This window comes from Microcebus murinus, chromosome 1 (assembly GCF_040939455.1).
Source record: "Microcebus murinus isolate Inina chromosome 1, M.murinus_Inina_mat1.0, whole genome shotgun sequence".
In the NCBI taxonomy this organism is placed as follows: domain Eukaryota; kingdom Metazoa; phylum Chordata; class Mammalia; order Primates; family Cheirogaleidae; genus Microcebus; species Microcebus murinus.
Window position 1 is genome coordinate 67,732,354 of NC_134104.1, and position 12,248 is coordinate 67,744,601.

The following is a 12,248-nucleotide window of genomic DNA, read 5'->3' on the forward strand; positions in this document are numbered from 1 at the left end:
ATCAATTATATTAAAAAAATGCTTAACAACCCCCAATCTTACCTCCAACCTTAAAGGTTCAAATGCAAAATTTCCCTAGCTAGCCCAATTAACATGTAAATGACAGGTTTTTTATTTGAGAAGGTCCCTTTTCACAACACTTACAACCAAATGATTCTCAAAAGATAATGGTTAACGTTAAACTGAAATTCTAGCCATTCCATTTATTAAAAAACCTCATCTCAGGTTTTGTTTATGAATTATATTCTACAAGATAAGAATAAATGGCACTTAAAACCAAATAAGCAAACTTCACAACTTGTGACTTGTGAGCTTCCTTTGTCTACTTTATCCTTACAAAGAACAAAATGCCTTAACAACAATAAGTCATGATTTTTTTTTTTGAGATAGCATCTCAGCTCTGTCATCCAGATGTGCAGTGGCATCATCATAGCTCAATGCAGCCTTCAACTCCTGGGCTCAAGCATTCCTCCTGCGTCAGGCTCCTGAATAGCTGGGACTACAGGCACATGCCACAATGCCCAGCCTACAGGTCATAATTTTTAGGTTTTTACTATTACTTTCAATTTAATATAAGAATAATTTTAGCTTAAGATGCATTCATGGAGAATTCTTTCTTTCTAGTTTGCTTTTTCCACAAATAACATACACTGTGATTGAGTGTTCTACTAAGAGCCATCCAGACTGAGTAACAAATTCAGCTTTCAGAATTCCCAATTTTGAATAATTCTGACCAAGGTGTTAAGATTTTTACCAAAATAAGCCACACACAGATAGTGGTGCATCCCTATAGTCCCAGCTACTAAGGAGGCTGAGGTGTGAGGACTGCCTGAGACCAGGAATTCAAGACCAGCTTGGGGTGATATAGCAAGACCCCACCTCAAATTAAACAAGCAAAACCACAAAAATAAAAATTTTTACCAAAATGATCATCTTTTACAATTTTGCTCTATATGTCAAAGACATAGGGTGATGCTTTAAAATAGTTTATACTAGTTAAATCCATCAATAACACTACCTCTAAAAAATATGAAAGCTATTACTGAATGCTTCTATGTTGAATGTTCAAATAGATATCCTAAAATCTATCTTGAAAATGACCAGATAACTAGAAGAAACATTGCAAATCCATTCAATGGAACACCTAGTGCAAGAAGTGTTTATTTATGAACAATACACATTATTGACTTATATTTGAGTACTTACTTTCTGTTTAACTGGTTAGGTCTCTTGAGAACTGCAACTGGTTTCCTCTGCACTTCATTTTGTCTCAGAAGGTTTGCCTTTCTTTTTAACACTGGAAAATATCGTTCTATATTCTTTCAGAAGGCAAGAAACTATGTTAATCAAATTGTTTTTTACTATATACCCTACTAAAATAAACATTTCTGATGCAGAATGAACAGGGATCGACAACTACTTGGAGGTATAGATAAGAAAGATGGAAAAACTAAAACTACTTAAAAATTTCCAGTCTAAGTAACTGAAAAGATGAAAACCACATTATACTTAAAATACTTGAGGTGCTCTGGGGCATCAGGAAACGTGGCTCCAGAGCTCAAGAGAAGAATCAGAGAGCTAGAAATGCAAACTAGGGAATAATTTATATAAACATGATTTTTGGTACTAAGTGAAGAAATAAAAAAGCAAAGTTCTAAAACAAATGTGGGTAGCACTCTGGGAGGCCGAGGCGGGCAGATTGCTTGAGGTAAGGAGTTCAAAACCAGCCTGAGCAAGAGCAAGACCCCGTCTCTACTATAAATAGAAAGAAATTAATTGGCCAACTAATATATATAGAAAAAAATCAGCCAGGCATGGTGGCGCATGCCTGTAGTCCCAGCTACTTGGGAGGCTGAGGCAGCAGGATTGCTTGAGCTCCCCAGGAGTTTGAGGTTGCTATGAGCTCGGCTGACGCCATGGCACTCACTCTAGCCTTGGCAACAAAGCGAGACTCTGTCTCGAAAAAAATAAAAAAATAAATAAAATAATAAAACAAATGTGGGTAAAAAACAAAAATTGGGAGATTGTGACAACAAAGAAGCAGGAATAGAAATGGTTACAGGAAAAAAGAAAAATTAAATATCATAATACACATAAGCACATCAAATGTACACTTTTTCTTCCTCCACACATATAAATTAAATCCATCATCAAAGCCAGGTTTCCATATATTGTATGCATACTTCTCTAAAGTTCTTTATAATGTGGACCATATCTTATACTTACAGATTCCCCTACTATTTTAAGCATATGAGAAGTGCTTCATAAATATCCATTGACTAAATACCACCAAAAACAAAGTTTTCATTTTTATGAACATTTAGAAAAGAAGTAAATATAAAAGCAGGGATAAAGAGTGGCTAGAGCATGGGTGAAAAGCTATGAAATCAGACTAATGGCCCATTCCAAACTTTGTACTTTGTCTTTAATAATAGCACCAAGAATTATTTTATAGGTAAATGAGAAAGTTCCCTCCATGATGCTTTTGTCATATGTCATTTTCCTTCAAAGTAACTGCCACATTATAATCATATAGTTGTCTGTGTGATAATTTAATGTTTATCTTCTTCACTAGACTTGCATTCTCCATGAAAACAGGAGATTTTTCTATTGAGTTCATTGCAGAATCCTTTTTATCTTGTCTACAGTAGGTACACAGTCAACATTTAATGGTGAATACATGTACTAGAACTTATAATAATCCCTTAATCTATGGTGAATGAACGTTTCATAGGTCTAAAGTTTGTATATGTGGGAATGTGTATTTTTAAAAAAGTATACCTAGAAATTAGGTTTTGTTTTACTATAATTTAAATATAAAAATTATTCCTTGGGGGAAAGAAATAAAGGTATTTATTTTAATTTTTATGTAAATATTTATTAAGGTATTGTTTACACATGATAAAATTTTCAGTGTACAGTTTGATAAATTTCGATAATTGCATAGAATTGTGTAACCACATCATAATCAAGATATAGAATGGTGCCCTTTCTCTAAAACGTTTCCTTGTGCCCCCCTGCAGTTAATTCCTTCTACCTGCCTGACTCCCATCCAGGCAATGATTGATCTGTCCCTATAGTTTTGCCTTTTCTACAATTTCAAATAAATGGAATCATACAGTACATAGTCTTTTGTGTTTGGCTTCTACTGTTTAGCATGATTTGAGATGTACACATGCTGTCATGTGTATTAATATTGTATTTCTTTTTACTGCTGAATAGTATTTCATAGTATGGGTATAAGGTGTTTATTTTTAACTGTCAAAACCAGACAAATAGCCGGGCGCGGTGGCTCACGCCTGTAATCCTAGCTCTCTGGGAGGCTGAGACAGGTGGACTGCTCGAGGTCAGGAGTTTGAAACCAGCCTGAGCAAGAGCAAGACCCTGTCTCTACTATAAATAGAAAGAAATTAATTGGCCAACTAATATATATAGAAAATTAGCCAGGCATGGTGGCACATGCCTGTAGTCCCAGCTACTCGGGAGGCTGAGGCAGCAGGATTGCTTGAGCCCAGGAGTTTGAGGTTGCTGTGAGCTAGGCTGACACCACGGCACTCACTCTAGCCTGGTCAACAAGCAAGACTGTCTCAAAAAAAAAAAAAAACCAGACAAATGATTAAAAAACTAAGTACCCATGAATATAAAATAATTGCTATATCTATGTAGCAATCACAAATTTTTTTAAGTTCACAGAAGTACTAAATGGCTTAATACTATTGGAATCAAGTTAAGGTTCTACAGAATATAATATACCCATAGTTTGGGGAAATTCTGCTTAGAAAAGGGAAAAGTTACAGAATTAGCATTGACAAAGGTATATAATCCAGGAGAAGAATCCCTTAGAAACTTAAACACAACTTTTACTTGACAGGTATTTTTTTTTTTTTTTGAGACAGAGTCTCTCTTTCCTGCCTAGGCTAGAGTGAGTGCCGTGGTGTCAACCTAGCTCACAGCAACCTCAAACTCCCGGGCTCAAGCGATCCTCCTGCCTCAGCCTCCCGAGTAGCTGGGACTACAGGCACGAGCCACCATGCCCGGCTGAATTTTATATTATATATATTAGTTGGCCAATTAATTTCTTTCTATTTTTATGGTAGAGACGGGGTCTCGCTCAGGCTGGTTTTGAACTCCTGACCTTGAGCAATCCGCCCGCCTCGGCCTCCCAGAGTGCTAGGATTACAGGCGTGAGCCACCGCGCCCGGCACTTGACAGGTATTTTTAAAGTGAATCTCTTGAATCAAAAAGAATATTTATTCTTAGAAACAATCACTGCTCAGTCAGCACAGCCCATTTGTTCCCCAAGTAAATACTAGTAGTATAAATTAATTTGCTATCTTTTTCCATGTAGTCATTCACTTCATAGACAAGAAAATTTTGTACATTTTTATTGAAATAAAAACCTCAGTAGGCCGGGCACGGTGGCTCACGCTTGTAATCTTAGAACTCTGAGAGGCCAAGGCGGGAAGATTGCTGGAGCTCAGGAGTTCTAGACCAGCCTGAGCAAGAGCGAGACCCCATCTCTACCATAAATAGAAAGAAGATTAGCCAAACAACTAAAAATAGAAAAATTAGCCGGGCATGGTGGCACATGCCTGTAGTCCCAGCTACCTGGAAGGCTGAGGCAGGAGGATCACTTGAGCCCAGGAGTTTGAGGTTGCTGTGAGCTAGGCTGATGCCACGGCACTCTAGCCCGGGCAAAAGAGTGAGACTCTGTCTCAAAAAAAAAAAAAACAAAAAAACCCCCAGAAAACAAAACTCACTAATTCATATGAATTATGGAAAGGAAGAGATAAAATAATGTAAAATCTATACTCTGTATGCTGTGTACTATGCTCAGAAGTTTTTGTTTAAGTGAAATTTTTCTAAGCATATACAGCAATTCAAAGCCAATTTAAGTTATTTAGGTAACTTGCTTTAACAAGTAGAAAAGAATGGGCCGGGCGCAGTGAATGGTATGAACTACTTATATTTAAATAGAAATTTTCTAAATTGCTGGAAAATAATCAGCTTCACAAGTACTACATTCTATCCTACTCAGACTATTAATCCGTATTCAGGTTGAAGAAAGTTTTTAAGAAACAGCAAATTTCAAAACATACTTTTGCCAAAACCATCAAACTTACAGAGTTTGAATAAATGAGACCTTACTATTCAGTACATTCTTAGCACTCTATAATTGAACATTTTCAATTTTAACTATTTTAAAGCAACTCAAAAGACTACCACGTGTGATAATTTATAATTTTTACAGGTGCAAGTCATTAGTTAGCAGTTAAACCCAATTTCATTTCCAGCATCCACATCTCACTGATGTTTTCTAACCCTTGGATAAATAGTAACTTCTTTTCTTTTTTTGGAGATAGAGTCTCACTCTGTCACCTGGGCTCAAGTCCATTGGCATCAGCCTAGCTCACAGCAACCTCAAACTCCTGGGCTCAATCCATCCTCCTGCCTTAGCCTCCCAAGTAGCTGGGAATACAGGTGCACACCACCACACCCAGCTAATTTTTTCTATTTTTAGTATAGATGGGGTCTGGCTCTTGCTCCGACTGGTCTTGACTCCTGAGCTTAAGGTATCGTCCGACTTCGGCTTTCCAGAGTGCTAGTATTACAGGCACAAGCCACTGTGCCTGGCCTAAACAGTAACTTCTGTGATAGAATTTTAGAAGGAAAGGAAAATATTGGTGGTGGCAGAATTGAACAGTTGCAGATTCTAAGGCCGTTGTTGTTCCAACCAGAATATCCAAGTTTAAGATAATAAAGAAATGAACACCCTAAATTTTTTACCAGTATGACTTACTCTCATAAGTCAAAGAAACCAAAGGGATTAAAAATAGATGAGTAGAATATTAAATTCCTTGATGGCTCAGACCTACTATATGTAAAGCAATAGAAGAAAAACCATTAGTGAAATGCTTTAGCCAAAAACTACACATTTTAATGTAAAGTTCAGTTAAGGGTTGAAAAGTAGTAAACTTATGGTGGTAAATAACTATAATTAAAAATATAAAAAAAAAAAATTTCAAGTAAGGCATAGGTAGCTATCCAAGAGAAATGAAAATCTATGTCCACACAGAATTATATGTGAATGTCCATAGCAACATTATTCATGATACCCTCCAAAATGGAAATAAGCAAAATTTACACCAATTGGTGAATGGATAAACAAAATGTGGTGTATCTATATAACATGACTCAGCAATAAAAAAGAATGAAATACCAATACATGCTACAACATGAATGAACCTCAAAAATATGGTTAAATGGCAGACCACATATTATTACTGTATGATTCATTACATAAAATGTGTAAAAAAAAGGCAAATCTATAGAAAATCTACAAAAAGTAGATTAGTGGTTACCTTGATCAGAGGATGGGGCATGGCTGCAAATGGGCATGAGATTTCTTTTAGGATGATAGAAATGTTTTAGAAGTAGATTGTTGTGGAGACTGTACAAGTCTGTAAATGTTCACTGAATTGTGTAAAGCAAGAGAATTTTATGGTATGAAAATTATACCTCAATAAAGCTGTTAAAAAGTATACATAGACACACACATATAGACACACATGAGAAAGCCAGAAAGCCATAAAAAATTTTTATATTTTGGTATTCTTCATGAATAACAATGATTTTTATTTAGATTTTAAATTTTTTGTATCAGCCCCAAAGTACATAAAAAAAATAAAATAATATGCTCTCTCAAGTTCATTCACAGAAATGTTAGTACAAATAAAGGAAAAGACTATCTGATCCAGGATTAAGCCATCACACTACCTACCTTGTCACTTAGAGGTGGACGATTCATAGGACTAATTCCTTTTCGAATTCCAGTTGCTTTCCTAGCTGCAAGACCCGTGATAACTCCATAAGGACGTCTCTTTCCAGGCATTACTCTTCCTCTACGGCTCAGACTAGTTTTACCAAAACCTGTAGTAGGCAGGAGAAAGAAAAAAAGGAAAAAATGTCAGTTTAAGAGCAAAGGACTATAGGATTCTTATACGTTCCCTCTAGCCATGCCCTCTTTACCAGCACTTTCTCAACAAACAGGACAGTCAAGAGACTTTACCTGTGCAATATGTTAGCCACTAACCATATGTGGCTACTGAGTATTTTAAGTATGACTAGCCTGATGTTACAAAGAATGTAAAATATTTTATTAATGATTTTATATTAATCCATACTGAAAAATACTTTGGATATGTAGGGCAGAATGAATTATTAATATGTGGATTGCATTTTATTTCTATAGGACATTGCTGATTTAAAGTGGAATCACTTTCTCAACTCATTTACTTACTACAGTACACTGCAATCTGGCTTCTTTATTTTCAGCCCTGCCCTATTCAAATTGTTTGTGTTAGAGTCCCCAGTGAGTACCAATGGACATATCTTAATCTGTGGAATGTGACATTGCTGATGTTGCTTTTTCATTATGTTTCTGATCTATTTAAATACTTTTTCTAATTATTTAAAAAAAAAAACACGCTCACTGCAGAAATTTGAGAACATTCTAGAAATTCTAGAAAGTACAAATAAGAAAATAAAAATCACCCATAGGCCCACCACTGAGTAATAACCACAAATATTCTTTCTAGTCTTTCTTTTATATACTATATATATATGTATGTATTTTAAAAGTTAATATTGTTAGTTTCAACTATTTTTTATTTATTTATTTATTTATTTTTTGAGACAGCGTCTCACTTTGTTGCCCAGGCTAGAGTGAGTGCCATGGTGTCAGCCTAGCTCACAGCAACCTCAAACTCCTGGGCTCAAGCAATTCTGCTGCCTCAGCCTCCTGAGTAACTGGGACTACAGGCATGTGCCACCATGCCCGGCTCATTTTTTCTATATATATATTAGTTAGCCAATTAATTTCTTTCTATTTATAGTAGAGATGGGGTCTCACTCTTGCTCAGGCTGGTTTTGAACTCCTGACCTCGAGCAATCCGCCTGCCTCGGCCTCCCAGAGTGCTAGGATTACAGGCGTTGAGCCACTGCACCCAGCCAGTTTCAACTATTTTTAAGCAACTCAAAATACTATCACATGTGGTAATTCACAATTTTGTAGTAAGTGCCTAGAAGATATACTGAGTCAATCTTCCAGCAACTATATTTCATATTCTATGTACAACTTTGTAGCCTACATTAATACTATATACTGTGACTATTACTGCATGTTTTTAATATCTTTTTATTGCATTTCTTTTTAATGTGCCATACTTGATACAACCAACTTTGCACTCATCATTTCAGTTACTTCTAATGTTACACTATGATAAATAACAGTACAATAGAACCATAGATACATTTTTTACACCTATTTATGATTATTTTCTTCAGATACAAATTTCTAGAAGGTGAAATGCTAAGTGAAAGAGTAAAGCAAACTCTTAAGGATTTTTACTTATACTGCAAAAATTCCCTCCAGAATGAATCCAATCATTTATATTCCCAGGAACATAAGGGTGTCACTTTTTCTACATCATTGACAACTCTGAATATTATCATTATTTCTAATCTTTATCACTAAGTACGTGAAAAAATACTCTTGCCTTATATGAGTTTGATTACTAGTGAGAAACCTTTTCCATTTTTTTTAGCCAACTGTATTCTTCCATTCATTAACTGTGGTATTGATAAACCAGTTTTCTATGGCTGAGCTCTAATTTCCTTCTCATAATTGGAATTAATTTTTCAAGAATCAATATCTTTACAGCACTGTATCATTTAGGAACATGGCGTATCTTTCCACTTATTCAAGTCTTCTTTTGCCACTAAAATAGCTGAGTAAAGTTTTGAGCTTTTCCTCCCATATGTACTGCACATTTCTTGTTAAATTTATTATTAGGTATTTTGTACATTTTGCTGTCAATCACAAAAAAGATCCTTTTTCTAATAGTAATTTTCATATTGTCATTCCTGTCATTACAGAAAGCTATGAGATTTTAATGAGTACTTTTTTTGTTCCTATTAATATTTTGAGTCCAGAGTTCAACAAGACAGTTAGAAAAACCTGTTACATTATGATGGCTGAAGCACTTATCAATTTGCCTTTCAGCTCCCAATTACCCTTAACTGCCCTACTTCTGGTACTGGAATATTTCCTCTTTTGCCAGCTGGCACGATGTTAAGCTTGTCAGTAGAGGGCACTGTAGGGTTTCTGGAGGAAGAAGGCTTTTCTTTCAGATTTCTTTTTTTTTTTTTTCCTTTTTTTTTTTTTTATTTCGGCATATTATGGGGGTACAGATTTTAAGGTTTCAATAAATGCCCATTCCCCCCCCAAAAGTCTGAGTCTCCATCATGACCATCCCCTAGATGGTGCACATCTCACTCATTATGTATGTATATACCCGCCCCCCTCCCCCCTCCCACCTGCCCAATACCCTATTACTGTAGTACCTATGTGTCCACTTAGGTGCTACTCAGTTAATACCAGTTTGCTGGAGAATATATCTGGTGCTTGTTTTTCCATTCTTGGGATACTTCACTTAGTAGTATGGGTTCCAGCTCTAACCAGGAAAATATAAGATGTGCTATATCACCATTGTTTCTTAGAGCTGAATAGTACTCCATGGTATACATATACCACATTTTATTAATCCATTCTTGGATTGATGGGCACTTGGGCTGTTTCCACAGCCTTGCAATTATGAATTGTGCTGCTATAAACATTCGAGTGCAGGTGTCTTTTTTGTAGAGTGTCATTGGATCATTTGGGTAGATGCCCAGCAATGGGATTGCTGGATCAAATGGTAGATTCACTTGTATCGCTTTAAGGTATCTCCATATTGCTTTCCACAGAGGTTGAACTAGTTTGCAGTCCCACCAACAGTGTAGGAGTGTTCCTCTCTCTCCGCAACCACGCCAGCATTTATTGTTTGGAGATTTTTTGATAAAGGCCATTCTCACTGAGAAAAAATACTTTTACGCTTCGTATGGAACCAAAGAAGACCCTGAATATCAAGAGCAATTCTGGGCAACAAAAACAAAATGGGAGGCATTAATATGCCAGATATCAAACTATACTACAAAGCTGTAGTAATTAAAACAATATGGGAACCCCCCACTGCTAAATTTGACTGGCTTTAAAAAAAAAACAATATGGGGCCGGGCGCTGTGGCTCACGCCTGTAATCCTAGCTCTTGGGAGGCCGAGGCGGGCGGATTGCTCAAGGTCAGGAGTTCAAAAGCAGCCTGAGCAAGAGCGAGACCCCGTCTCTACTATAAATAGAAAGAAATTAATTGGCCAACTGATATATATATATAAAATTAGCCAGGCATAGTGGCGCATGCCTGTAGTCCCAGCTACTCGGGAGGCTGAGGCAGAAGGATCACTCGAGCCCAGGAGTTTGAGGTTGCTGTGAGCTAGGCTGACGCCACGGCACTCACTCTAGCCTGGACAACAAAGCGAGACTCTGTCTCAAAAAAAAAAAACAAAAAAAAAAAACAATATGGTATTGGCACAAAAATAGGAATATTGACCAGTGGAACAGATGTGAGAATCCTGATATAAAACCATCCTCATATAGCCATCTAATCTTTGACAAACCAGACAAAAACATACGCTGGGGAAAAGAATCCCTCTTCAATAAATGGTGTTGGGAAAACTGGATAGCCACCTGTAGAAGGCTAAAACAGGACCCACACCTTTCACCTCTCACAAAAACCAAATCACGCTGGATAACAGACTTAAACCTAAGGTATGAAACTATTAGAACTCTAGAGGAAAAAGTTTGAAACACTCTCTTAGACATTGGCCTGGGCAAAGAGTTTATGAAGAAGTCCCCAAAGGCAATCACAGCAGCAACAAAAATAAATAAATGGGACATGATCAAACTACAAAGCTTCTGCACAGCCAAAGAAATAGTCATGAAAGTAAACAGACAACCTACAGAATGGGAGAAAATTTTTGCATCCTATGCATCCGATAAGGGACTGATAACTAGAATATACTTAGAACTCACGAAAATTAGGAAGAAAAAATCAAATAACCCCATTAAAAAGTGGGCAAAGGACTTGAACAGAAATTTTTCTAAAGAAGACAGAAGAATGGCCAACAAACATATGAAGAAATGCTCAACATCTCTAATCAAAAGGGAAATGCAAATCTTTCAGATTTCAATATGCTTTCTCAAGGTTTGTTCCTGTGACATAGGATTAATAGTGACAACTCCTCCCCCTACCCCAGCACCCTATACCCTATGGCCAGGATGAGACTATGGTGAGGCTAGAGAGACAAGCCAAGGGCACAAAATTTGAGAGTGATGCCTTAAATTTTGTGTCCTTGGCATTTGTCTAGTTCTAGTTTTAGACATCGTGCTAGTCCTGGCCCTTGTTCCCAGTGAATTTAAGCTGTACCACCTGCACATGCAGCTTCCCAGTGAGTTCCACCAGCATGGCAACTCACTGAACTTCTCTACCATTGAGCATGCCATGGCCTTGCCTTCTCTAACAAAGTTGGGAACTTGGTGGCAGGTAGGGGTGGTTTTCTTCCAGATTTGTTCCTTTCTCAGGAGCTCTGCCTCAGTTCCAAAGATACTGATTGCTATCACTTTTGAAATCAGGGGAAAAAAGCAATAAAGATGTAAATTTTTAAAAATTTTAAATCAAATTTATTATTGCTTTATGTGTGATCTTCTTCTAGAATTACAACAAAATGAAGATTAAACCATGCTAGAAAGAAACTGTACATTAAAATTAACTTAAATCTATAATGACTTGCTATTTTTATTTGTATTAAATAATGAAACAGCTATTCTTTACTGTAGGTACTTTACAGTAGGCATTGTGCTGAGTGTTTTAATTTGCATGAGAACCTGACCAGGTTGATGCTAACATCACAACTTTGCAGGTGAGCAAAGTAAGGCAAAGAATGATGACTATGTAGAGGTCACAGTTACAATATGGCAGAGCCATGACCTAAGTGCAGATGGTTTGGTTCCAAAAACTGAACACTTAGCTGGGCACGTGGCTCACTTCTGTAATCTTAACATTTTAGGAGGACAGGCAGGAAGATCACTTAAGGCCAGAGTTCAAGAGCAGCGTGAGTAAGAGGGAAACCCCATCTCTACAGAAAATAGCAAAATTAGTCAGGTGTGGTGGCACACATGCCTATAGTCCCAGCCACTTGCAAGGCTGAGGCAAGAGGATCACTTGAGCCCAGGAGTTTAAGGTTGCAGTGAGCTGTGATGATGCCGCTGCACTCTAAGTCCCGCAGCCCAGGAGAGAGAGCAAGACTCTGTC

General features: G+C 37.0%; 1 protein-coding gene across 2 annotated transcripts in view; it reads right to left on the bottom strand.

Moving 5' to 3' along the window:
• FYTTD1 (forty-two-three domain containing 1) overlaps window positions 1-12,248 on the bottom strand; it is a 31,930-nt gene that overhangs the window by 9,126 nt on the left and 10,556 nt on the right. For both annotated transcript variants that reach the window (XM_012780392.3, XM_012780390.3), the window contains exons 3-4: window positions 6,782-6,930; window positions 1,207-1,319 (exon numbers count right to left, since the gene is read on the bottom strand). In XM_012780392.3, coding sequence (XP_012635846.1) covers window positions 1,207-1,319; window positions 6,782-6,930 — 262 coding nt within the window. The remainder of the gene's footprint in view (window positions 1-1,206; window positions 1,320-6,781; window positions 6,931-12,248) is intronic.